Source organism: Thunnus thynnus, chromosome 11 (genome assembly GCF_963924715.1).
Source record: "Thunnus thynnus chromosome 11, fThuThy2.1, whole genome shotgun sequence".
In the NCBI taxonomy this organism is placed as follows: Eukaryota; Metazoa; Chordata; class Actinopteri; order Scombriformes; family Scombridae; genus Thunnus; species Thunnus thynnus.
In genome coordinates this window covers 15,940,058-15,966,380 of record NC_089527.1, presented here as the reverse complement: position 1 = coordinate 15,966,380, position 26,323 = coordinate 15,940,058, and the positions used below count along the sequence as shown (strand labels likewise).

Sequence of the window (26,323 nt, the reverse complement as noted above, 5' to 3'; positions counted from 1 at the left end):
CCCCCCTTTTTTTTTTTTTTGGGTGGGAGGTGGGGGTTAGCATACAGAGCTGTCAAGGGCACAGAGACACAAAGACAACAACTGGAAATGTGAAGTGGCAGCATTAAAGGGCAAAGCTTCTGTTTGCTGCTTGCTCGCCTGCCAGCACAGTGTGGACAGGACTCTCCAGTGCGCCCTGTGCCCAGGAGGGGCGGGGTGGGTGGCAGAGTAGGGACAGAGGGAGAGAAAGAGAGGAGAGAGGAGGGCAGGACTGGCAGGGTGCGGTCTGAAGTGGCAACAGATCGTTTTGGATCACTCAAATCCCTTCAATTCAACTGGAAAGCTGCAGCTTGTTGCACGCCGGCCGCATATGGAGAGGAAAAGCTTTCAATCCAGAGAGGGCACCAACCAAACAGCAGGCGAAAGTGGCTGATGTTGTGACAGTTTCCCAGAGCAAAAGAAAGAGGGAGAGAAACCACAACACTGCAACTTGGATATCAGAAACCGCTCTCTCTCTCTCTCTCTCTCTCTCTCTCTCTCTCTCTCTCTCTCTCTCTCTCTCTCTCTCTCTCTCTCTCTCTCTTTTACTCTCTCACCCACCAAATCGACTTTGAACCTGTTTGTTTAAATACACGGACTTTACAGCCTGCAGACTTACTGTTGATTCTGTAAGGCGGAGGGAGCGAAGTTTCTCAATTTGGGTCAATTTTGGAGCCGCTATAAACTTTTTGGTGTCCTCATGGTGCCCGGTGCCGCCGAGGTGCCCGACGCAGTAAATGAGCTTCTCTTATCCGAGATTTTCGGACGAGACGTTGCGGCTGTCACCGACCATGGAGTCCGGAACTGAACCGGGGAGGTACTGAAGACATCTCTCTCCCCCGGGAGAGTCCTCCCTCCCCCCGGGGCGATGCGGATCTCCTTCCTTCTTCTCACCGCCTCTCTGTGTGCCTTGGTCCTCCTCTTCGCACCTGCCTCGGAGGGCTGCGGGCCGGGGAGGGGGTACGGTAAGAGGCGGCTTCCAAAGAAGCTCATCCCGCTAGCCTACAAGCAGTTCAGCCCCAACGTAGCCGAGAAGACCTTGGGAGCCAGCGGGCGGCCCGAGGGCAAAATAACGCGCAACTCCGAGCGCTTTAAAGAACTAACGCCGAATTACAATACAGATATTATCTTCAAAGATGAGGAGGACACGGGCGCCGACAGGCTCATGACCCAGGTGAGGAGGGGAGATGAATTGGTACAAGGCATGGATGCAAAACATTTTGCACAGATGCGCAAAGATGGACCATTGTTTCTGAGTGCTGCTATCACATCGTATTGTCCATTAGCTATAGTGATCAATTCAATGTAGACCATCTTATTTTGTTAATTCCGAGCTGACAGCTGACTACAGCAGACTTTTTCCATGTAGACGAAAGAACTGAATCACTTCAGACTGGACTAGCCACGCTGTTGCATCCAATTGTCTGCTGAATGTTTGCTGTCAGTTAAATGTTTAAACCAAAATGATTGATTCTATTGACTCTTGGCCCTTCTTTCACCTCTGGATCTTGCTACCTGACATACCTGGCAGCTGTGTTTTTTTGGTGCCTTGAAGTATTGCCTTCTTAAACTGAGTTTCATATTGTTTAACAGTTTTTTTCTCAACCGTCGTCAATCCGTGCCATTTTCTATTTGACAACACACATGGGAGTGCGTAAAACAATTCATTGTAGGGTGATTGAATGAGACTGTTAACCTAAGTCAATGTATGACACATTGAACCGACTAAGTAATCTTAATCTTTGAGGCATTTCAGTTTAATTTTTTTTAACCTTTTTTTAAATTTTTTATTTTTTATTTTTTGGCCTTCAAGTAAGACACTTCTCTCCCATGTAACTGTACTGTAGCAAATGGAGCAGTGACTCCCTTACGCTCAGTGCGCCTAATCTCTGCCCAGCCTTTGTGCATGAATTGGATGAAGTTATTGATGGAAATTAACATTAACAATTTATTACAAACCACATTCAAATTGAGCAAATAGATCTCCGGGAAAACTACTAAATCACCCCAAGCACACGTGAATAGTTTTGTGTGCGTTGACCAAATAACCTGACTCAATGGTATGCATTTCTTTGCATGTGTGCCCCTTTTTGTTTTGAGTGTGTGTTAGTTGGGAGTTATCTAATGTCACAGTTGTCTGAGTACCTGAGGGGCATGTCTCAGCGTTTCAGACTCTCGTGCTCTCCTTCTGTCTATCTGTCTCTCAGCTCTCTTCCTGTTCTATCTGTCTCTTTCTCTTTTTTTTACACATTCCACCTTGCCCATCAATGTAGTGAATCTGATTTTATCTGGCTATTTGGCGCGCCACACACACACAACACACACACACACACACTTACACACACACACACACACACACACACACACACACACACACACACACACTCACACACACACACACACACAGTCCACATGTGTATGTGGCTTTCTCCTAAGTCTGAACTTGGGTATCTGTTCATCACATGGCTTTATCACAACAAACTTTTCTCAAACCAGCTGATCTTTTTCTACTTCAGGCTACTCTCTCAGCTTTATTAGTTCATGTTAATTTTGTACTTGAATCGGTTGTTTCTAACAACCTGCCTACTCTCTCCCCTGTCCTGGATCGCTTTTAGCGTTGTAAAGACAAGTTAAACTCCCTGGCCATCTCTGTGATGAACATGTGGCCGGGTGTGAAGCTGAGAGTGACAGAGGGCTGGGATGAGGACGGCCATCATTCAGAGGACTCACTGCACTATGAGGGACGTGCTGTTGACATCACCACCTCTGACAGGTACAGTAGGCACACAATAGAGCAGATGTATAAATATGAGTGTATAAATAAGATAAGAAACATGCAGAATTAGAAAGCTACATGCATATTCGAACATTTAAGAGTCTCTCAGACAACAACTCAGTCAATCAATTTATAAGTGATGTAAAGGATCAACCAGTTTCAGACAATTTTTTGCAGATAATAAATTAAAATGTGAGTGTGTGATCAAATTCCACCTGGAATTGATCATTTCATGTAGTGAATTATATTATCTATATAAATACTGAATGTCAGTCTCAAATTAAAGGTAGATCTTTGGTGAAGTTTACTGTGATAGTTAAGCTTTGATTTATGACATTTGGAATTGAGAATATCTTTTTATTCCTTCCTCATAGGGACAGAAACAAATATGCCATGTTGGCCCGGCTGGCAGTAGAAGCAGGATTTGACTGGGTCTACTACGAGTCCAAGGCCCACATTCACTGTAGCGTCAAATCAGGTAAGAGATGGATATGAGCTACAGTGTGTGTGTTTGTATGTTATTTTGTTTGAGGCCAGCTGTCATTAACACTAATGAGGTTGTTGTTGCTAGACCCATTGTTGGCGATTCACTAATGGTTTAGCTTGCCTTTCAGTGCCTATATCATCAGTCTGTGTGTGTGTGTTTGTGTGTGTGTGTTTGAGTGTGTGTGTGTTTGAGTGTATGGCCTATTGGGAGCCAATCAAAGCAGGATGTGCACCTGTGCTCTTTGCTGTAGTCAGTCTCTCTTCTTGGTCAGATCTGCTCATAAAATGATCAGTCTTTGTGATCATAAAATATTTACTCCTATACAGTCTTAAACTGCCATTTTTGATATGGATGTATTGTTTAGTGGTGGGGTAGTGCAATGGCTAATATATGCAATAGGCCAATAACTAGTGGGGTGATATCCACTGGATAAAATTAAGATGATTGAATCAGTTAATAAAAACATACATATAAACATAACTGTATATTTAAAGTGTCTCTCTTTATGAAACATAAATCAGGGACAGACCTTAAAGCAAACAATAGTTGACCACATTCAACCTCAAGCTATTCTAACTTTTGAGACATTTTAGAAACCCATGTCTGGTACCACCAGTTATTTGATACCAAACTACAGTCCGCTGAGGTTAGTAGGCTGTGAGATGATTAACTCTCTCTTTGTTTTGCTGTTGCTTTTCCTTCAGTAGGTTTTTCTCAGATCTCTTATCTAAGTCTTATCACCTCCTGGTTACAGACCTCCTTTTCTGCAGCCTTCAGGCTTACAGACACACACACCTTGGACAAATATTTGGCTGCCTTAAGACTGCCTTAAGACAACCCTCCCACACACACACACACACACACACACACACACACACATACACACACACGCTCATACACACACACTTACACTGATTGATGGTAATGAAGTTCTTATTTCAAACAGATTTTGCTCCACAATAGTCCTTGCAAAATATTCTATTCTGCTGTATTTTTTTTTTTTTTTTTTGCCCTGTTACCTTTTCGTACCTTCCACTAGCTCTGTTCCAAATGAGTCTGTGTTCTTTCCTGTCTCTGACCCCAGGCCGTGCTCTGACTGTGGTGATACAATCAGCTGGTTATCCATTAGCTCTTGCTGACTACCTCTTCTTGCCACCTCGTCTCACTGCGTCTTAAAGGGCCGCCTTATTCAGAAATACCCAAACAAGATCAAATGCATGCTTTTTTGGCATCCTTGACAGCCTAAATGAATGACTACAGAACAACAAATCAGGCAGACAGCTGCCATAATGGTGTATTACTTGTCTTAGTTTTGACAAATTGAGTAGACTAGAAGTAGACTAGATATGCGTGCCAAAGCAAAGTAGAGGGGCAAACTGTCCCCTTTGACAACATTATCTTAGAAATAGAGGCATGCCTATTTGCCAATTTGCCTATTGTCTTTAAAACACATTCCAGTGAAGAATTTGACAAACCTCAGAAGAAACACTATTAATTTTGGAAACTATGTATAATGGATTTCAACTCAAATTCGTAGGCCTTAGCATTACCGAGTGTTTAGAGGGTCACTCAGACGTGAGATTAAATCTTTAAAAGAGTTTTTCAAGCATCTCTGGTTTATTTTCAATAGTGCAAAATTAAATGAGGTTTGAGCTGTGTTGTTAAGACATGTTTTTCTTAAGTGTGTTTCTCTCTCTGTGTGTATGTGTGTGCATGTGTGTGTGTATATAAGGTTTGAGAATGAGAAGAGAGCCAGACGCAGAGAGAAAAGACAAAGTTGGAACATGAGTCACATTATATACATATGTTAACAATCTACCACTGATCCACCAAGATAAAGTTGTCCTTGAGTCGGTGTCAAAGTCTGACCTGATTTATAGATCACTGAGTGACCTAGAATAACCTGCAGATGCAGAAATCCAAGTTCTGCTACACCGTTCCAACTGTATTTTACTCTCTTTCTGTTTTGTCTCCCACATCATCAACAAAGAATTATGTGATGAAAATTGAAACAGGACTAAATTAAGAAGAATATAATAATCTTCCTCTTTTCTTAATTTCCCCAGAACATTCTGTGGCAGCCAAAACTGGAGGTTGTTTCCCTGGTGATGCTCAGGTTATCCTCGAGGGTGGAGCTACTAAACAGATGCGCGATCTTCACCCTGGTGAACGTGTTTTGGCTTCTTCAACGACAGATGGCCATGGCCCGCTTCTCTACAGCCCAATATTATCCTTTTTGGATCGCCAGCCCAACATCACAAAGATCTTCTACGTCATTGGCACCGACGCAGGACTTAATATTACACTCACAGCGGCACACCTGATCTTTGTCACAGACTGTACTGGTGGGCTGAGTGAGCCAGCGTGCGAAGAGACAGCTGAAGGGCCATTTCTGGGCTCTATACGTGGGGCCAGGCCTAGCGAGGAGGCAGGTCTCAGGACAGTTTTTGCCAGCGAGGTCCAGCCCGGACAATGCGTGCTAACGTCGCAAGAGAAAGGGGCAAAACTTTCAGTCGTGACCTTTGTAGAGGAGAAGAAAATCACTGGGTTATATGCCCCACTAACCCAGCACGGTTCTATAGTGGTGAACGGCATACTGGCATCCTGCTATGCTGCTGTGGACAATCACCATTTGGCCCACTGGGTTCTGGCCCCACTGCAATTCTTCTACAGCTTCATGGGACCTTCAGAACCGCAGACTGATGGACTGCACTGGTACCCTTGGCTTCTACAGAAGCTGGGGGAAATGCTGCTGGATGCTGGACACTTCCACCCCTGGGGGATCGAGCAAGGACATAGATAGAAGCCACAGAGACATGTTTCACACTGATGACTTCATCCACTTGCCTGTATTCAGGAGCACCAAAGCACAGAACAGAGCGTTCTTTCTCTATAGAAATGAGTGACTAAAGACAATTGATGTTATAGTGCAAATGTGTTTTTTTTTTACTAACTCTACTTGCCTGTATTTGCTGTACTTCAACAAACTCGTTTTTGTAGCACATGTAAAAATGTGCAAGAGATTTGATTAAGATTTGTTTCATACTGGCATTTTCAGATTCATTGATGCCAGCAGAGCGACTGAGGTGTGACAGAAAATCAAAGACAGTTTTGTAAGTACTTGGTAAATTTAACTTGGACACCAACAGAAACACTGACATAAGTGTCTCGAGTTCGAGTTTAACGTTGAAACTATAAGTTTTACTTCACCTCAGTGCTCCTCAGAGATCAGAAACAAGGACTGTGATTTAAAATGATTGCTTTTATAAGAACAAATCAGTAATTAGGGGAGTTAAACAATCAGGTTTCATCATTCTTTTGTACTGTATTTGATTCATCAACACTTAAGCATCTTTAGATCAAGCTGAGGCATACTGATACTGAAAAACACATGAGGATACCTTTGATGACAATTCTTGAGATCTTCAGGTGTCAGAGAGGTTAAGGTGAAATGACATGAAGGAAACATTTGAGGAGGAGGAAGAAAAGACAAACCAACATGGAGAAAACTAGTGACTGATCAAGGTGTGATTTGAAGCTCTACATGCACATCTACATGTTATTTATACAGTTAAATAATGTTATGAAGTAAAGGAAGAAAATGACGAATGAACTTTGCTCTGTTTACTCTTATCGCACTAAATCCACTGATTCTTCACTCTTCTCTGTAGAGTCTGTATTGTATAAATGTATGTTAAACAAAATCATATTTAACTGGACCATTTACAAAGCTCGTTACAATGTGGATGATGAAGTTCTGTGTATTTACTGAATGCAGTGTAGCAATGTGCGGGTGTTGCATTGAAGCTTCACATCTGAAAAGGGCTTTATTAGAAAATTATTGAATGGCAGGGAATGATCTGGCATTCTGTTGTTTGATGGACATGTTATTTATGTAGCAGTATGTTCACATATAGCTCTAATTTACATTTGTGAAGTACTGATGCAAGATAAATGCATGGTACTTCAATGGCCACACTGTCAGTCTGTTCATTTAAACATCTTCATATTGTTATCAGGTATTTTATTTAAATGGTTTTATTTTGTGACATGTTTTTCATTGTTTCAGGTTTATAACTTTCAGGTCAGTGGTATCTAGTTAAGACATACAACACTCAGGCTGTATTCAACTACTGTATTAATTAAGCAACAGCTATGCAACATGTAAGTAACAGTTATCTTTTACCTTAAATAGTAAGAGTTTATTTGATGGCTCTTCTTTGCATGATGTTTTTTGTATTTTGTCCATAGACTTCAATTGGCAGAGGTACAGCAAATCTGATTTTTAAAACTATGGGAAGCGGATCTAATCTTTGGTTGAATGTGGATAAACATATAGTTCATTTTACCCATGTGACCTTTCAGGAGACACTTGTTGAGTATGCTTTGTGAAGACCCAAACATTTCAATTATCTAGGAAATCCAAGGCAAAGACTTGTCAAATATGTATATTAAGATATTGTCGGAGAAACTATTTAAAGATCTATTTTTAAAAAATAATGTAAATGTATTATTATTTTTGGCAACTCTGTGCATACAGTTTGTATGTTAAACATAAAGTTTTTGTTTGTAAACCAAAACTTGTTGTGATTTTTTTTGATAGCAACAAATTCAAAGCTCATGAGTCATATATTACTAATGAGTAAAAAATGCTGTTTATCTAATAAAATCAATTTTTATTTTTATCATGCTTGTTCTCCTAGAAATGCCTTTGCATTTTTCAGCAGCACTACTGGGGGGCTGGCATGGGTTCGTATGTTACATGTTGATACATAAACAGCCATTGGACAGTGGTCACTGTTAGTGATAATGCATCACATCAGCTGTGGTTACAGGGTGGGCTGCTGGTTGGTTTCAGTACCACGGACAGCAGCACTCAGCAACACTCCTCTTTCTTCCACTTGATGCCTGATATTTTTTTTCTTTTTCCATGATGTACAGCTACTATTTGAACACAGCACACCCTGCTGGGTGCTTCAGTATTTGCAAAGAAGACGTCCTGAGACCAAAATCCAGACATTAAAAGAATTCAAGAGCGAGAGCAGGACATGTGTTCTTTCTTCTGCTTTCTTCTTACTAAAGCTGCAACAATAAGTTGATTAATCCATTAGTCGATTGACAGAAAATTAATCGACAACTCTTTTGATAAGCAAGTTATTTTAGTTATTTTTAAAGAAAAAAAGCCATATATTTGCTGTTTGTAGCTTCTCAAATATAAGGATATGAAGTTTTTCTGTCTAATACATTATAGTCAACTGAATATATTTGGATTCTTGACTGTTGATTAGACAAAGAAAGATGTTTGAAGACGTCACCGTGAGCTCCAAGAAATTATAACAGGCATTTTTCTGACATTTTATAGTTGAAACAATGAATCAATTAATTGAGAAAATAATCTGCAGCTTAATCAGTAATGAAAATAATAACTCCTTACTACTCCTTACTAATGTTTGTTTTTCCATCTGGAAGAGTAAAAACCATGACTGACAGGACACTTTGTCAGTGTGGTCACATGATGAATAATCGAGAAAAAAGATTAGTAGTGAAACTGTGACTTATTGACAACTGTAGCAGTATCCTATTTCATGACTCCCCCTAAAATCAAAGCTGACTTCAAATGAGAGCCACAAAAGATCAGTAAGAAAAAGGAGATTCTAAGTCATCTTTATTAATATTGGTCAGTTAGGTACAGGAAAAACCTTTTTGTCTTATCCCATAGCTCTTCATAGGAGACTGATCCATTAAGACAGATAGAGAACCAGACCCAGGTAAAACACTCATCAAGTTATATAGTACATAAAATTTGAAAAAATAAATATGAAAAGTGATCGGTTTTACCCAAATGTGCAGGTGATGATCTCACATGTGAGGCTTTTTAAATACACATGAAAAAATCATGCACATCTCAAGTGGTTAAAATACTGAAAACAATTAGAAAATTTGTCCACCTGAGTCTGGTGGTTTGGATTTCCTCTCTATGTGTCCTGTCTCCATATAGTCATGTTTATTTCTGTTTGGACCACGATACACTGGTAACATTTTGAGGCAAGGCTGATGGACAACCAGCAATTGAAGGAGGAATGGTGGAAAACCATACAGTATGTAACCACCGACCATCCCCCTTACTAAGATTAATCAAATGGATAATAAAAAATAAAAAAACTTTGCCTGTTTCAACTGCCTCAAATGTAACCCAAGTATCATTGTCTTAAATTAAGGGTGTTCACACAACAATACATGGGAAGTCAGCATGCACACAGTAACTCACATACAGATATGAATGTCTTTATAGAATATGTAACTGTCATCACTGCTTGGCAAAATTACACTTATACACAACAAATGCACAATAACACCTGGAACCATAATACCAGCCAGTGGAAAAAGACCCAAATACGTTTTGAGTTGCCTTTGTCTGGTGAGAAAAGCTTCCTGTAAAACGAACAATCTCCTCCCCTGTCAGGCGGTGGTGACATCGTCCAATAACATTAGCCTATTGATGAATAATTTATGTTTCCCAACAACCCATTGACACACACACACATACCCACAATCGTACACACATACATTTTCTCTCACTTATTACATGTTAATAACATCATGAGAAATATGAATCTCTTTTGAGTCAGTGATTAAAATGAATGACTGAATGTGATATAGGTTTAACTACCTATGAACGCAGCTAGTAAACCTGACAGACGTACAAAACACTCCATCACATCCTCAGTTGGCAATTATGTTGATAAAGTTACATTAGGCTATATGTAATTGTTGCTTGGCAGCATACAAAAATAAAATGAGTTGCTCTGGTGCATATTCTGAATCTTCTGCATTTGAGTTAAGTCATCTCTATGCAAACAGAAGGAATTGTTTTCGGCACATTTCTTAAAAATGAACGAGGCTGGCTCAGTTATTATATATTTGATTAGCATTATGTTGTAATCATATGTGCCTAACTATTGTACTAACATTAGCAGCTTCTCATCGGTGTAGTTTGTCGGCTTGCTGTTTTAGCGAGCCTGGCTAATGCATATTTGGAAACCCACATCAAAAAAATAAATAATTAAGAAGGTGTCTTTCATACCCACATGACATAACTCCAGACAACTTTAATTTCAACATTGAGGAGATAAAAAAATCCTACAAGACTCTGAAACCATTTTTTTTACATTGGATTGTTGTCCGATGAAAAGTTAACCGCATGTAAATTTATTTGGATTTTAACAGGTTTGTACTACTTATACCACCATTGACGCTAAACTAATACAACAACCAAGGGCCCATGTTTAACACGTAAATATTTAAAGTAGGAATTAAAGGATGGACTGGATGTGTTCAGCTAGAATTGTGTCAGCAGCAGAAGTCCAGGACTATTCATTTGAGTGATTGTAGATTAGTTAATAGGAAATACAAATACTGGAAACCCTGACACCAGAACTGCAATGTTTACACCCCCCGCTATGCCTCACCCTCCACCAAGAGAAATGACACTTTATAGCTACACATGTGACCAAAATTGCCAAAACAGAGATTTGTTTCAAAAGTTATATTGTATATAATCAGTAAATGTTTTTGGATTCACCAATAGAAAGAGCCCATTCTCACAGTGGCCATGTTAAACCTTATTATCAGATACATTTTAGTCAGACAACAGTGCACTGCATGCTATTGAACACCTTATTCAGATATGTCTATGTGAGCATTTTCTAACTCACAGCAAATCAAACGCATTCCTCTGGAATTCCAGACTTTTTGAGTTTTTTCCAGATCTTTTTTAGTTTTAGAAAACAAAGATCTGCCTCAACAAGTGTGGCTAGATTCAAACCCAGGTGTTGATTAGACTGTTGTTTAAAAAAATCTAAATTTCTCACTGTTAATGTGCTGTTTAGCTACAGTCCTCTTACATATTGTGTTTTCAAACATGCCACTTTGAGAGTTTTGCATTTTGACTGGGGTGAATGTGCAAGCTGGGAGTTAGTTCTGGTTTTTCAGTGTGTTTCTCTGCTGGCTGAATGTTTCTAATCTCTACTCAGTTTGTGTTTACCTTCATCTCAGCCTGGTTCTAATGATTACACCCCCCCATCCCTCATAAAATAAAATTTTAGGGCATGTGTGTGTGGAAGGGATACTCTGCTACACTTGGCATTGTTCTCAATCTCTCACTGTCTGATGAACAAAAGCATGTCTCAGTTTACATTTTCTCTGTTATGGTGGTGGAACATGTCTTGGAGAGTTTATAATGAGACATGACAAATATTAAAACATTATAATGCAATTACAGTGATAGCCATTGCAGAGGTACCCATACCTGCGTCTATCCTGTATGACCAGGATCAGTGGAGCAGCAACAATGCAGATGTAGCACAACAATTAGACAATTAAAAAAAATGGGACCTGTGAAAGGGCTACATCTGTAATTTTTAAATTTTTGGCAGAAATCCATAGAAATGCCAAGATCCACTTTTAGCACAGTGTAGCAGACCTTAGAAATGCATGATTTCAGCCAGGGCTGTGACAGCTCTGCTTCTATGGCCAAAGTCCTAGTAAAGATACAGGGCAAGAAAGGGGAGGAAGGATAGAGGCATACGGAAGAGCGACATAAAGAAGGAAGCTGGAATGATGTCCTGTCCTCCTCTTTTACAGCCTCTGGGTGAAGTTTTCGGGGAATACCCCTTTAGTGGCATTTTCTTTGTTCTGCAGCCAGTCATCCTGCTTTATTCCCATCAGCCAGCCCTCATCCTAAACACACAGACACACAAATGAAGACATTATCAACTCGTTGTAATTGCGATTCTACAGTACATACCTGAGTGTGTGTGTGTGTGTACCTGTTCATCAGGGTTGTCAAAGGTGATTACTAGCACCACGTCCGAAGCCTTCATATCCAGCTCGTCTGTGTCATTAGCAGCGTAATCATGCATCACCTGGACCTTTATCACATGAATACTTATATGAATTATCTCAATATACACAAGACATATTTGGGTTAAGGATTTGTTCAGCACTATTGAGATATTTTCATCCTGTATTCTGTTTTACCTTGAACAGGAAGCCTGGGGGCATTTCTGCAGGCTCCGGTGCTACTTCTGTTGATTCCGCCACTACTGCAGGTGTCTAGACAGAAAAGAAAGAAGCTTGGCGTCTTTTAGAGAGACATGTTTTTTTTCCTAAAAGATCCTGATTGGATTTTTCGTGGTAAATGAGAAGAGGCATGATGGCTATTACAGAATCTTTAAAAGATGCCATATGTGCTGTAGTGACTTTGAAACATAATCATGCAACATTTAAGGGTAGTGTAAGCTCTTAAAATATAAATGAGTATAATATATTAACAATCTTATATGTCAGGTTATTCTGGTTTTACTGTTTCACAATATTACATCCTTATTTTAGTGAATTTTGCAATGAAAATATATTTAACAGTTATTTCATGCTGTTATATGTTAAAGTAGTACTGCTTGCACTCACTTCCTCACTCACTGTCACTGCTTCAACCTCCTCTGTTTCTGCAGGAGCTGCTGCAGACTCACCCTGGGACCAGAGAGACATGGAGGAATAACAGAGAGGTTAGAGAGTGAGGGTGATGAAGGATCTGGATAATGAAAGAGAAAGAATGACAGACAGAAGAAATACTGTACAAGACAAAGACAGACAAAAAGACAAGCAGCGCTATGGCAGCCTACACAGCCAAGTCATGGTAAATACAGGTGTGTTATATAGACAGTAAGATTAGACACTAATGCATATCAGCCATATAGATAAAGCATTTGCACAGCATACTATGTGCGTGGATTTGTGATTAGCAGTGATTGGATTAATTGTGTGCATTAAGAAGCAGATGTCTACTCTCTTCCCCTATCAAGTAATTTCCAGCTTGCCCTCTCTGCGTTACAGTTGATGCATCCATCCTGCTGGTCCAGATGCATCCTAAATCTTTCCATCTCAAGATTTTCTCCATCTTTCCACCTTTCATTCACAATTTATTTCTGTATCATCTGTTTCTGTCCTGCACCCCATGCTCAAACCTCCTCCTCAAGAGTCGATGCATCCACCCTTTTCATCCAAATGCATCTCTCCATTTTTTTTCTCTCCTTGGTTACCTGACCCTCTTCATTATCCAACGCCGCAGCAGCAGCAGCAGCAGCAGCTAGGGGAGCTTCTTCCTCAGTGGCGTCAGCTGGAGCCTCAGCTGCAGGTGTTTCATCCTCTGCGGCGGGCACCTCTGCTGCAGGCACCTCTGCTGCAGGCACCTCTGTGACCGGCTGGCTCCCGTCATCGCCCCAGCCCTCCTGGGCCTCAGCCACAGGGTCATAATGAGCTGGCTGGCTCCCATCATCCCCCCATTCCTCCTGAGCCGCAGCCACAGGGTCATAGCGAACTGGCTGGGTTCCGTCATCCCCCCAGCCCTCTTGGGCAGCTGCTATGGGGTCATAGCGGACAGGCTGCGAACCATCATCCCCCCAGGCCTCTGAAGAAGCAGCCACAGGGTCATAGTGCTGCTTGGTGTCCTCTTCCTGGGCACCATTGTCCTCATGCTGAGGGGCAGGGGTCAGGTTTCAAGGAGGAGTCAGAGGTCATAAGAGAAACTTTACCTTATGGCTATTATAATGGGTTTATAAATCAAATGGTTGAGGAAATTTGAAGGGACAAGGAAGTGAGGTATATTTAATGGCAGATTCAACTGTCAAGCATTTTAATGGGAAAAAAAGATCTAGGATTGTCAGTACTGGGAGAGTAAGGAATATTTCCAGGGTATATAGAGGTGGTGTATGCACTGAACAAAACAGTTGGCTAAGGAACCAAGTAAAACATTTTAGATGAACAAGGGATTAGGGAACTGATAGGAGTAATAAAGGGGTAGCTTCTATGGAGATCGGAGAGGTTGTATTTTTAGAATAGCGAATAAGAAATTCAAACATAAAGGACCAGTGATTTTGCATGTCTTAGCCCATTAAATAAAAATTGTTTATGCTATATATTATGCTGACCATTTTCCACCATATTGTATTTTTGTCATGACTTTTGAGGTCATCTCAATAAATATCGGATAGATTGCCATGAAATTTAGTTCAGATATTTGTCATTCCCTGACTTTTCATCTAACATTTTACTAGTAGTTTTCAATTACCAAGTGAAATGTCTTAACATTTACTAAATAGATTAGCATTTGGTTCCCAGACAATATGTCCAAAGAATATATTTTAATGACCTAATGATCCTCTGGCTTTTTATTTTTGATTGAAATGTCTGGACAAATATTTGATGGATTGTCATCACATTTGGTACAGACGTTCATCTTCCCTACAGGATGAATTGTTTGATGATTGTCTGACTTTTCCTCTAGCGCCACCATCAGGTCAAAATTTCACTTTGGCTTCTGACTAAATACTTCCCATCAGCCTGAACTGCAGTTTGTGCTAACACATTAAAAAGATGGCAGCCCTTACTGTTACATTACCTATAAATCATCATCATGAATGCCTAGTTAATAAAAAGGCTAACACCTGCAAAACCATGAGGATGGTCTTTCAAGGGATTTGAACATGGATGAGGTTTTATGGCATCAAACATTATTTAGATAAAATATAGGAGCCGTATATAAGGGGGAAATGGAGCAGTTTTGCAACATATGAACAGAAACAGGGCCATGAAAGATGCCATGGGCACCAATTTGAGGAGTTCAGGAGCAGATGTTACACCATCATCATCATCATCATCATCATCTTAAGACTCAAGAAGATTGCGTAGAACGATAAACCTTTACAGAGAAGGTTACGATTAAATCAAAAGACAGATGAGGATAAAGAAGGGTGGCAATAGAAGGCAGAAACGCAAAAATTTTCAGCCTTTTCCCATCAGAAGATAGATGTTGGTTCTTCTGTGTGTAGTTGGCAAGCATGGTTTATATTTACACGGCTATGTTCAGATGGAGAAAGAGGAAGGGAGCTTTGTAAGAGCAGAAGTGTCGTTCCTTTATGAAGTATCACTGCTTTGCCTCAAGCACTAATACAGCAGAACCTTATGGTTTTAGAGACACATCTCTCTTACAGTGATCGGGATGAACGGAAGGGTTAGATGATGGTCAGAATGCCGAAATGCAAGCAAGGCTTTGTGAAGTTGCCCACTAACTCTCATTTCTATAAAACAATCCACCGTGAACATGAGCAACTTCACTCAACTTTCAGTGTTCCCTGTGTGTCACATGGAGGATGTACTGTACTGTTGCTAACATGTAAAGGGTACATGTTCTGTCAGCATAACATGTGCACATACAGGGATACAAGGAGAAACAGAAAGACAAGAGGTCAATTCAGTCACAAATCATTTCACTAAGAAAAGATTTTAAATTTACATTTATGGTTAAATTTGTGCTACAATAGTTTGTATATTTATTATCTTTTATGGATGTCAGTTCTGTCTTATAATCAATCATTTCTAGGCTTCAGATCTACATTTTGCTGTCGAATATATACAGTATATATTGTAGAAAGAGGGAGAGACAGTATTGCACATTAATTCTACAATATATAACAGTGTAAAATTCAATTTGAAACTGAATTGGCTCAAGCTCTTTCCCAACTTCTATTTGTGCTGCACAACAATCTCTTCAGTGTTTAGTGTTATTACATCAAGCACTGCAGACACAAGGACAATGCACAAACAGATTTGGGACAGACAAATGAAAGAGATCCATTTATGGAGAAGCTTGTTTATATAAACAAAACAGCCATTATAGAAGTCCCTACCTAAGACATCCTGCATTTGTAATGCAGGACTTTCCCAGCATATTCTCTGTGTGTGTAGCAGCAAGCATAATGAGTGGGGCTTTTATAATGGCTGCATCAGCACTTAATGTGTAGTCAAATGAAATTATGGTTACTATGAACACAAGAATATGACAGTAAAGATGATGATCATAATGATACTTTTTTCTCAATATTTTAAAAAACGATTAAGATGAGGATGATACGCTTACCCATGAGTCCCAGTTTGCAGGCTGTGAAAACAAACAAAGTAACAGAATGAGAAGACAGAGAAAATTGTTTACAAAGCTTTTGCTTAACCCGTTGCATTCAATAAGAAGTTTCCAATGCAGGTCCATGCTCCAAACCTACAAGCCCATAGCAGGAAGATCTCCAGCAGAACAAGAGTAGAGGCAATTCTCAATAAAGTTTGAAGGATTACATGATTCAAAGTATGAAGGAGTGGAACAAAGCAAGACTTTGAATAAATGAAATACATTTTGCAAAAGATGTGACAGGATTGTACTGAATTACTTTTTTTTTTTTTTTTTTTAATTGAGAACTAACGTTACTCTAAAAACTGTGGAGGCTGTGAAATTCCGATGACACCGATCTTTAGCACCTGTTTCTGGCCAGTCCAATATTCACTCTGTTTTTATCTCTGTTTTGGTCTCCACCAGCTCCTGAGAGAAATATCAAAAGATCTGAGTTTTTCGCTGCTATATGTTTGACCTTTTCACCAGTTAGTAATTAACTTTGTCTCCCATGGGCAAGTTGTGTAGAGTGCAGCTCCCTGAGATTTTTTTGCTAAAACACAGCTGAGTCCTACTGGAGGAACTTTGTGATTGAAACATACAGTAAATATAAAGGCTAGTTTGTCACTGCAAGCACCCTTTTTTAATTTGATTATTTGTTAATCCAGTTTTAAAAATATGCTCAATGAAGTGGATATTTACAACACACAATGAACACAAATCAGAATTTATGAAAGAAACAAGAAGTTTTTTACATTTCTGAATTTCAAGAACTTATACTGTAGATACTTGACACAATTTGGACACCATTACTGACAGTATTGTAATTCTGATCTGCTGTGTGATCATGCAGTCAGTCTATGGATTAAACTTCATTGTGGAGTTCTGAAATCACACTCATTACAGAGTTTAGTGTTGTAATGCTGTAGTGTGTCTGGTAGCCACAAGAAATTCACTTTAAGAGAGAAAAATTACAAACAGATGTAAATAACCTCTCCCTTTTTGTGCCGTTATTGGGCCAGTTTGCCATACTATAATCTCTGGCTTTGATACCCATTAGGTCAAGGTATACAGTAGGCTACATGCCATCCATCTGTCAGGTACTAAAATGCTACACTGAGGCTGAGAAGCAGACCTGGATCAAACAGCAGCTGAATATATTTTGAATGTGAAATAACATGAGGTGCACTTAATCTATCTCAGTAATGTAAGTAACTTTTAGGATACTCAACAGTATGCTAAAATAAACCAAGTACAACTCATGTCATTCCAGTATTTAAAACTCGATTCTGCTGCACTTTTGTCCAGTTCTGAAGAGAAAAAAGTAAGAGCAGAGCAGGGCTGTAATCTAAAGTTCATGCCACGAGGGATGTGGTGGATAGTGCTGAAGCAGGAAGAAGTGGTCACTAGATGCAGGTTTCTAAAGATCATCATGCCACTGTCCACCTTTCATTTGGTAAATTGGAAAGAAGCAGAGCAGATAACACCTCAAAATATACCAAGCTTGCCAAGTAATTTCATTTTATTTCCAGACTTATCAAGTTTACATCAACATATTTTAGGTGTAAGTGTTGGCTGAAAAAAACTTGGTACTTTATCATCCGTCCAATTTGTTTAACCGGAGCAGTCATTATGCAAGGAGACTCGTTCCCCAGCATTACGTATTGATGACAATGTTTATTTGGACTTTCCAGATTAAAATAAAAACATTTCTTGTGAAGCTTGGCATCTCTTTCAGTGTCAGGTCTGTACAGTCTATATGTTCATGCCATGAATCATCCACCTGTGTGACCGTGGAGGCTTTGGTTGCTGCACTGAAAGAGTCCAGGTCCATGTCCAATAGGCTGCTCACTGCAGGACTGTCAAACTGATAAGAACAGGAATAGGAGGGCTCACTGGCTAACTGGACGCAATAGAACGGGTAAGGAGCAGGACAGAAAAGAAAGCAAAGGAGAATAGAATAGAATAGAATAGAATAGAATAGAATAGAATAGAATAGAATAGAATAGAAGGGCAGGCCAGAGGAGGGAAGACTTAATGCTTCTGACCTGCATGAGAGACTGGAAAGTTAAAGGGCTATTCCACAGCTTGTCGACAGCAGCTACTCACTAACCTCTGTAGGGGAGGTGACGCTGATATCAGGAGTAGCCGCAGCATCAAACAGGTTGATGATGTTCTCTGTTTTCAGATCCTTAGACGGGGTAACCTTGGGTGGAGGAGGCACTGCTGGCTTTAGCTAGGACAAAGAAAGAAAAAAAATAACTCAATATGGGGATGGAATTGTGCTGCTATAGCCAAATGAATATGAATTCAATGGTCTAAATTCTTTGTATTGTGTTTTTAACTTCTGTGAGAGTAATTAATATGATGCTTATGCTTTCAATCAGCATTTTGGAAACTGAATTTGTTTATTTGAAAGTCAGGTTTTTCAAGATTAAATTCCCCCCCAGCCCAATCCCCCCCCCCCTTTTCTCAGACAGTTTGCATTGTCATAGCAGCACAGGTGTAACTAATTACATTAATAATTGCTCCTCAGTGAAATGTAGCCACCATTAGTGTTATTAGTCACACCTGTGTGGAGACATATTTCAGTGGCACAACTTGTCTCTGAATGAAGACATAACGTCACTGTGTCTGAGTTTGCGTGTGAGTGTGTGTGTGTACCTTGGATGGAGATTTAGGGATTGGGGGTGGTCCTCCTGGCCTGAGAGTGTGGTTAGATGCTTCTTTGCCACTGAGGTAATAAGAGATAGAGGGCAAAAAGAGGACACAGCCAGATTACAGAGAAAGAAACAAGGATGGCAAACAATCTGAGAGAAGGATGCAGCAAAGGTTTGAAGAGAGCAGCTAAGAGCTAACACAGCTAGAGAGAAGCTACAAGGCATGCGGAGGATGTCGTTGCAAGAGCTGTCATGCAAGAAAAGTGAACCTCCTGTCCCTCCCTTTTTTCCTTCCTCCATCCCATGCAAGCAGGCTTTGTCTGTCCTCCAGTAAATCCTCACAAGCGAGCAGTGATAGAGGCATTCGCTGTCATAGGGAATGTGTGCAGCTGACAAAGCAGCCCCAGATCTGTAGATATTTCAAGAGCTTGGCATATACCTGCAACTTACAGCTGGACCAGGCAATTTTGTACATTGGTGGCGTCAAACGGCAGCAAGCGGTATTAAACTCAAGCAGAGAGACAGGATTACCAGCCAGGCATAGTGGTAAACTACCCAGGGGCCCCTAAAAGCGCCTGGATAATTACGTGTCAATGATTTATGCTAATATAATTGTATCTTTGTTTGGGAATTTCAGCTCTCATGATAAGGGACATTAGGTGAGTCCTGCTTTATTACTTGATTTTGAGACCTTGTCTTAAGATAATTATAAGACCTTTATTGTTTCAGTTTTGTGCTTCCATGTTGCATATTCCTAATTTCATGTGTTAAGTCAAATTAAAACAGGCCCAGCGACGCTTTTTTGCCTCAGGCCCACTTGTAGGTAATGAATGTAGTGAAGCCAAATATCTAACACAGCACACAGACTGTGTGTTTACTAGTGGATACTAAAGGCACAAAGAGTGTCAAAATATATAACTATCGTGACCAGTACTTTCCTAGTACTTCTTGCCTAAAGGTGAAAAGTGGCTTATTGTAGGACTCCACTTTGATTTATCACTTCAATGAGTCTCTGTAGAGGGAGATGAGATGCTTTGTACCTTATGAATGGGGTTGTATTATTATGTAACAGTCTTGCCTGGTGCAGCCTTAAAGACATAGGTTTGTTCAACTCTTGTATATCTGCAGCTCTGAGTGCACAATGCTCTGATCAGACAGTGTGTCTGTGTTCAGTTGCACAACCAAGCACTAGTTCTCCCTGAAATCTCTCAAACCTGCAGACTGACTGACATAAAGACAGTTGGACAGACAGACAACAGTTGTGTCACCATGGTTACCACAGTTGCTGCATGTTACCTCCTATTTGCTCCTGATGCTGAGGCGCCGCTGTTACCTGTCTTTCTGCAAGGGGGGGAGGGTTCAGGGGTGGCTCCAGGTTAATGCAAGTTGTTTAGTTTGTCTATTCCTATATCTTAAAATGTTTGTGAAAAGTAGTGTTTTAACCCATGAATGCCCTATTTTCTGATTAGAAAAAGAAATTGAGAGATCAATCTTTAACTTAAATCAGTAAAATAATTGGTTTGGGTGTTTTAGGATCACAAAACTCTTTCATGTGTATTTCCACTTCCACTTATCTTCCACTCGTACTTCCGATGCCACAGAAATGTATTCAGCTGTTAAAAACAGAACATTTCATTGTATTGTACCAAAAAAGTATTTCTAGAGCTTTTTCTGTGAGCCTTCTGAAAACTGAATAAGTAGACCACTGAATGGACTTCTTCTTTGTTGCATTTTGTGCTTGCAGTAAAATATGCTGCTTTTGTGTTCAAAATTAAAAAAGGAAAAATAAATAGCCCCATCGCTTAGCCCCACAGCCATTTTAACTTCTGATGCAGCCCGCTACATTCATCAAACACAGTAAACGATGTGCTCTTTCAAATATCTGCAAATATTTTTGTAAAGATTTATTTTGCCCAAGTCTACAAGGAGCCTGAATATTTTCTTTGCTGGCTAAGACGATCAACCACAGTGACTGATTGATGAGGCTCAGCATTGATTCAACATGATTATAGGGATTTCACACAAACAGCTGTTTTTGGGTAGACTTGTGGATTTTTTTAAATGGTAGAAACCTGGGGTTACTGGGTTTTTACCTGAGTGGAATATTAACAAAAAAGAAATACCAAAAAACGTACTTCTGAGTCTGAACACCATCACTGTTGAGAAAACATTTATGGTGTTTATTTTTGTTGCTTAAATTAACCTTCAATCCTTTGTATGCCTTAATGCAATGTCTTTTTACATTTAACCTCATGAAACAGATATATGATAGTATATGACACTCAACAGTAGACAGTCCTGCTATGATTGAATTTAAATGATGGATCGTAATTTTACGGTTGCATTGCTCACTAACCTGCTTGTCTCTGTTCTCTCCAGTGTCACCAAGACATCATACAAATCCTGATCCAACTGCAGAAAGAGGCGGGAAGAGGGGGTAAGAGGAGGTATTAGATTTTAAACCCAGCACCATTACATTCTTCTAGCACTTTCTATGCACCTTCTATGACCTCTACCTTGTCCTCCTCCTGGTTATGCGTGCGCTGATAAGTGTATTTGTCTGCTACAGCTAGTTTGCATCATCACGTCCAAATTCAGAGAGAGTATTTATAACTCTTAAGCTAAGGCAGTAATGCAGGGGGATAATCTCACTGCATTCAGTGAAAATCCCACATCCTACTTTTGTTTTAATCATAAAAATAAGAAATGAACTAAAACAGCATCTGATTTCAAAAACGGGACAGCAAAACATTTAAATATTTTAGATTTTATCGCAGCCCCAGCTGATGTAGTCAAAACTGACACTGTCAACATTTTCTATGAATCGTTATTTGAAACTTGTTTGCTCTGGGCTTTATCTAAATCCAGCACTACTGGATGTTTGTAGATGACTCTCACCCGACCCATTTCCTTGTGAAACTTCTCCTCAAAACCGGCCAAACTCTGAAAGGTGCTGACATAAAACCCAACACGACTAGAGGGGGTGGAGAGAGAGAGAGAGAGAGAGAATTTTTTATTTTATAATAATATTCATTCCATTACTGGCTTGACATACAGTTCAATATTTTGTAAGTAAATCACAAACACACACCTGTTCCAGAGTGAAGGTAATTCTTCTTGTAAGTCAATATTAATCTCTTCAAACACCTTCTGGGCTCTCTCCAACTCCTCCTCGGCCTGAAAAAAAACCACACACACACACATAATGTGTTGGCATGTGTTTGATTTGCTGTTGAAAAATTATGTGCTCCATGTGTGTATGTGAATGTAACATCTTATGACATTTGCAGGCTATATGTCCTTTCATTATATACTGTATTATATACTGTATATATACTGTATATATACTGTACTACACAAGTGTCTTAAAGTGCTGCAGCAGCAGGACACCCCTTATGACAACACACTTGATGGATGGACAAAAACATAATTGTGTACCTGGCTCCTGGACAAGCTGCTCTGGGCAACATTGTGTGCAGACAGGATACCCTGAGCCCAGCCTGGGGTTGCCCTCTCCAACAAAGAGGAGGGCTGAAAGAGAAAGAAACAATTCATATATTAAATTATGTATAAAAAAAAAAAAATATTAATACAACAAATAAAACAAAATTTTATATTGATGTGAATATAAACATTATCACAGTCACATCTATACAGAATTCACATCATCACTTGTATCAAACTGCTGTGCACTTGCGTTACCTTGGTGATTTTAATGCCCCCATCCTTTTTCTTGGTCTTGTGCGTAGTGGCATAGTTGTGCCTGGCACTGTCGTAATCGACCAGCTTTCTGTCTCTCTTAGCTATACGAGCCTGAAGAAAAGAAAAAAATAGGAAAACCGTGAACATTTGTGTTATTCAGCTTCTCTATCTGCACTGAAATGTTCAGTTTTCATTCAAAAACAAGTTTTCTTTTTATTAGCTTTATTATATTATTAGCTTGTGACCACAGATACCAGTGATAGCTAATATGAACAGCCAAATTTTATTGGTTTGTATTCAGATAGTTTGATTGAATTATTTTTCATCATGGTAGTAAAAGGTCTTTGTGACCAGACAGATTACCTTGATATCAGGGAACTGGCCCAAGTAGGTATCCATGGAGATGAGAGCATGATCTACCAACTTCTGGTGGTAGTCAGTCCACAGGACATCACAGTCCTGCAGCATGGATAAACATACAGTACAGTATGATGCACAAAAATACACAATATCACAGATTAAATAAAAAAAATAGGGTTAAATGCTTTATTATGCTTTGTTGCAACAGTAGCTCTGTTGCTATGTCTTGCTTTGCTTCTAAATCCTAGATTCAGAATAAACTGAAACCCTTTTAACTAATTGCAGTATTTTCTTGCGACAAGATCCATTAATCCAAAAGCAATTTCAAGAGTAAACTTAATGAAGTCAGATGGGAATTTTAAGGGCTGAACATCTCTCATGCCTACCTACTTTCAATTATAATTTTACTTATGATTACATAATCATTTTGCTGCCAAGGGGGAAACAAAAATCTAAGAAACACAATAATTTTTCAGACTGTCGTCCTTCACACAAAGACACACATGGCTGTGCGTACCCCAGGAAGCTGTTGGGACACATAAGCTAATGAGAATCCGCACACACAATCAGCTAATGCACAGTATGATAAAGTGGTTTTTAGACCTCTATATGGAAACCACCTTGTCCTCGCACTCTTACGCACGCAAGCAATCTCTGTATTTAAAACACGTTAATAAAAAATGTTTCTGACCTCCACAATGGAATCCACTTCGTTCTTGCCATACCACTCTGGCTCATACATGTCAGCCAGACACGCCTGCACGTTTTTGGAGGACTCGTGCATGGCTGAAGACAAACACACACACACAAACACACATACTTTACATTAGTGGAACTTCAGTAGATATTTGGAGGTGAAAGTGCATTTGTACATACATTATTGCATCTATATATGTGTCTTGAATACATGTGATGTGTGTATACAACAACATGAGTCTTTCTGGGCGTTTGTGTCACCTTTCACGGCCTCCAGGTATGCCCTTAGGTCCCTCTGCAGTTTGCTGCCTTCAGTCTGGAGATGAAACATTAAAGTGAGTTTGAGGAACTTCAGTTGGTGTACAGTGAGAGTCCAGATATGACTAAAACATTTAGCAAGCTACAACTCCCTTAAGGCAATTTTGTTATGTAATTGGTCAACAGTAAAATTGATTTCTGGGCAAATTAGAAACAGGGCTCTGCCATGCAACAGAAGGCCATTCACTGGATTGTACGCTCACATATTGTTTGTTGAAGTTGATAACTCCCTCCTCGAAGGCAACGTCTTTGGTCTCATCTGCTTTGCCAAGCTTCTGAAGAACCTGTCAAACAAACAAAACATTAATACACATTAAGCATGAGATAATCTGTGTGTCTGTGCTCTCTCTCAAGTTTAAGCTCAATTAGATTTCTTTGCATTCATAGATGAAATAAATTATTTGCAAAAGTGATACAACACACTGTATACATTAAAAAGTCACAAAGAAATGGGAACATACTTGAAACAAATGTTGATTCTGGTTATGAGTGCAAATAGCAGGAAAGTCAAATTGCCAGTGTCAAACATAAATACATATATGCAGGGCTGCAACTAATCATTATTTTCATTACTGCTTATTCTTTTTTTAAAAAATTTCTTGATTAATTGATTAATTGTTTCTTGTACATTGTCAATAAAATCTCAGAAGAAATAATTAATTTTCTGTTGATCAACTAATTGATTAATCGACTAATCGTTGCTGTTGTGCATGTATGCATTAATGTATTATCATGTACATATGAACCCATATACCCTACATATTATGAGTTAAAGTCACATCCACTCAGTACAACCATCTGTTTTGTCAATTTTGACTCCTACATTATATGATGGATTATGATTGACTAACAGCGCTCCCTGCTGTTTATTGAGCTCATAACATGCAGGTGCATAAACGCATATAGTAGGCCTCATATCTACCACCTATACATGTTGCAGCATGGATGATTATTACATTCATATAGCTAGAAAAACCACCATCTGTGTTACAAGCACCTCATCAAGATATTCAGATATAGCCAAAGATTTTTTTAAGTGCCACTACCACAACAGTCACAGTCATAAGCTAAATGATGAGTAGGCCTACAATATATCTAACTTCAATATGAAGGTGTCCGCTGAATGACATTGGCTAAAGAAATAATGTATTTAAGTGGACATCTACATCCTCAAACGCAGCATCCCATCTCTTAACTATTCAGATGTCGTGATGCGACACTGCGCCTCGGTGGGGGATGCGGCACTGCTGCCTCGCGGCTTGCGGGCCTAGATTCTCAATTCCCATACATTAACATGTCAGTGAGCGGCTCTTACCTTTTCTTGGGCTCTGGTGAGCTTTTTCTGTACGTTGCTGGCCACTTTCCCTGCAGTCAGCCCCTTCCCCAAATTTAACTCAGCCATCTTACAGCGCAGATCAGTCTTTGGATGCGGGGATGAAGGAAATAAAAAGCAATAACGATCGGTTGGACCGCTACGGCGACCGTTTAGGCAAATTCATCAATATCCAGTTGAGAAATAATGGTGATGAATGTATGTATGTATGTATTCTGTGATGCTGTGGTGTATCTGTAGGAAGATGTTATGCAGAATGCTAGGTTGTATTTCTCTAATGCTGAGCTGCTGTGTGCGCGTCCGTGACAGAGGAGGATGCTGTCAAGAGATGCTCTTAAAGGCACAGATGCTGCTGCGCGTCCACACGTGAAAAATGTACCATGTAGGCAACCATAGATTAACTGGTAATGGGAGAATATACTATATACAGTATATACTAAGCATGGTTGAATGCTTTGAAGTAAATATTCCACTCTAAAATGCGCAGTGGTGACTTTGTAATCTCAAATTTTACGTCAAAATTGGCTTCACAAACTATGATTTTGAAGCCAATTCTTAAACTTATCACTGTCTCAAATTCATAGTGAATAAATATCTGATTTATATTCATAACAGATCAAAAGGCTCATAGCAAACAATGGTAAGAAACAGTTGGACCTACTTCAAAGCATAAACTGTATTAACGCTTCAAAAGCCAGTCTGACTGAATAAAATAATTGTTACGTAACACGTATTGCTTAACAAAGTAAGACACAACATAGACGTCCCCGTGAGGTCCCACACCAAGATGAAATGTAATAATAATAATATTTCTGCAGTGTGCCTTGGGTTGAAAATACAATAAGGTCAAAAATGCTGCACGATTCAGTTGCTATTTAAATTGCAGTTTCATGGAATTTCTCCTGTGGATTTGCGAGTAATGCATCTTTAAACAAATTTCCAGCAAAAGTCAAATCAACATCTGGTTGTTAACCAT

General features: G+C 39.6%; 2 protein-coding genes across 6 annotated transcripts; one reads left to right on the top strand and one right to left on the bottom strand.

Annotated features, from left to right (window-relative positions):
• The first annotated feature begins 244 nt into the window (after positions 1-244).
• LOC137192556 (indian hedgehog B protein-like) lies at positions 245-7,871 on the top strand. The gene is made up of 4 exons (XM_067603341.1): positions 245-1,192; positions 2,634-2,791; positions 3,169-3,272; positions 5,348-7,871. The coding sequence occupies exons 1-4, from the start codon at positions 887-889 to the stop codon at positions 6,082-6,084; spliced, it is 1,305 nt and encodes a 434-aa protein (XP_067459442.1). The 5' UTR covers positions 245-886; the 3' UTR covers positions 6,085-7,871.
• Positions 7,872-8,929: 1,058 nt separating this feature from the next.
• LOC137192555 (myc box-dependent-interacting protein 1) lies at positions 8,930-25,825 on the bottom strand. 5 transcript variants are annotated; one of them, XM_067603335.1, is made up of 20 exons: positions 25,330-25,825; positions 24,218-24,298; positions 23,958-24,012; positions 23,692-23,786; positions 23,004-23,099; positions 22,641-22,751; positions 22,377-22,469; positions 22,030-22,115; positions 21,837-21,912; positions 21,295-21,350; positions 20,235-20,279; positions 18,943-19,012; positions 18,392-18,514; positions 18,062-18,145; positions 16,258-16,278; positions 13,382-13,816; positions 12,750-12,812; positions 12,321-12,395; positions 12,110-12,211; positions 8,930-12,020 (listed from the first exon to the last, which is right to left on the bottom strand). In XM_067603335.1, the coding sequence occupies exons 1-20, from the start codon at positions 25,414-25,416 to the stop codon at positions 11,919-11,921; spliced, it is 1,956 nt and encodes a 651-aa protein (XP_067459436.1). In that variant the 5' UTR covers positions 25,417-25,825; the 3' UTR covers positions 8,930-11,918. The 5 variants fall into 5 exon arrangements, with proteins under 5 accessions (XP_067459436.1, XP_067459438.1, XP_067459439.1 ...); XM_067603337.1 differs by lacking the exon at positions 20,235-20,279 and having other exon boundaries at positions 25,330-25,822; XM_067603338.1 differs by lacking the exon at positions 18,062-18,145 and having other exon boundaries at positions 25,330-25,819.
• Between the last annotated feature and the right edge of the window lie 498 nt (positions 25,826-26,323).

Excerpts from the sequence above, each read along its gene's own strand:
- LOC137192556 (XM_067603341.1), top strand. The coding sequence starts at position 887 with ATGCGGATCTCCTTCCTTCTTCTCACCGCCTCTCTGTGTGCCTTGGTC. Across the intron at positions 1,193-2,633 it reads CCGACAGGCTCATGACCCAG|CGTTGTAAAGACAAGTTAAA; the intron begins GTGAGGAGGGGA and ends GATCGCTTTTAG. Across the intron at positions 3,273-5,347 it reads TCACTGTAGCGTCAAATCAG|AACATTCTGTGGCAGCCAAA; the intron begins GTAAGAGATGGA and ends TAATTTCCCCAG.
- LOC137192555 (XM_067603335.1), bottom strand. The coding sequence starts at position 25,416 with ATGGCTGAGTTAAATTTGGGGAAGGGGCTGACTGCAGGGAAAGTGGCC. Across the intron at positions 21,351-21,836 it reads TTCACAAGGAAATGGGTCGG|TTGGATCAGGATTTGTATGA; the intron begins GTGAGAGTCATC and ends CTCTTTCTGCAG. Across the intron at positions 19,013-20,234 it reads GCATCAGGAGCAAATAGGAG|TGGCAAAGAAGCATCTAACC; the intron begins GTAACATGCAGC and ends TTATTACCTCAG.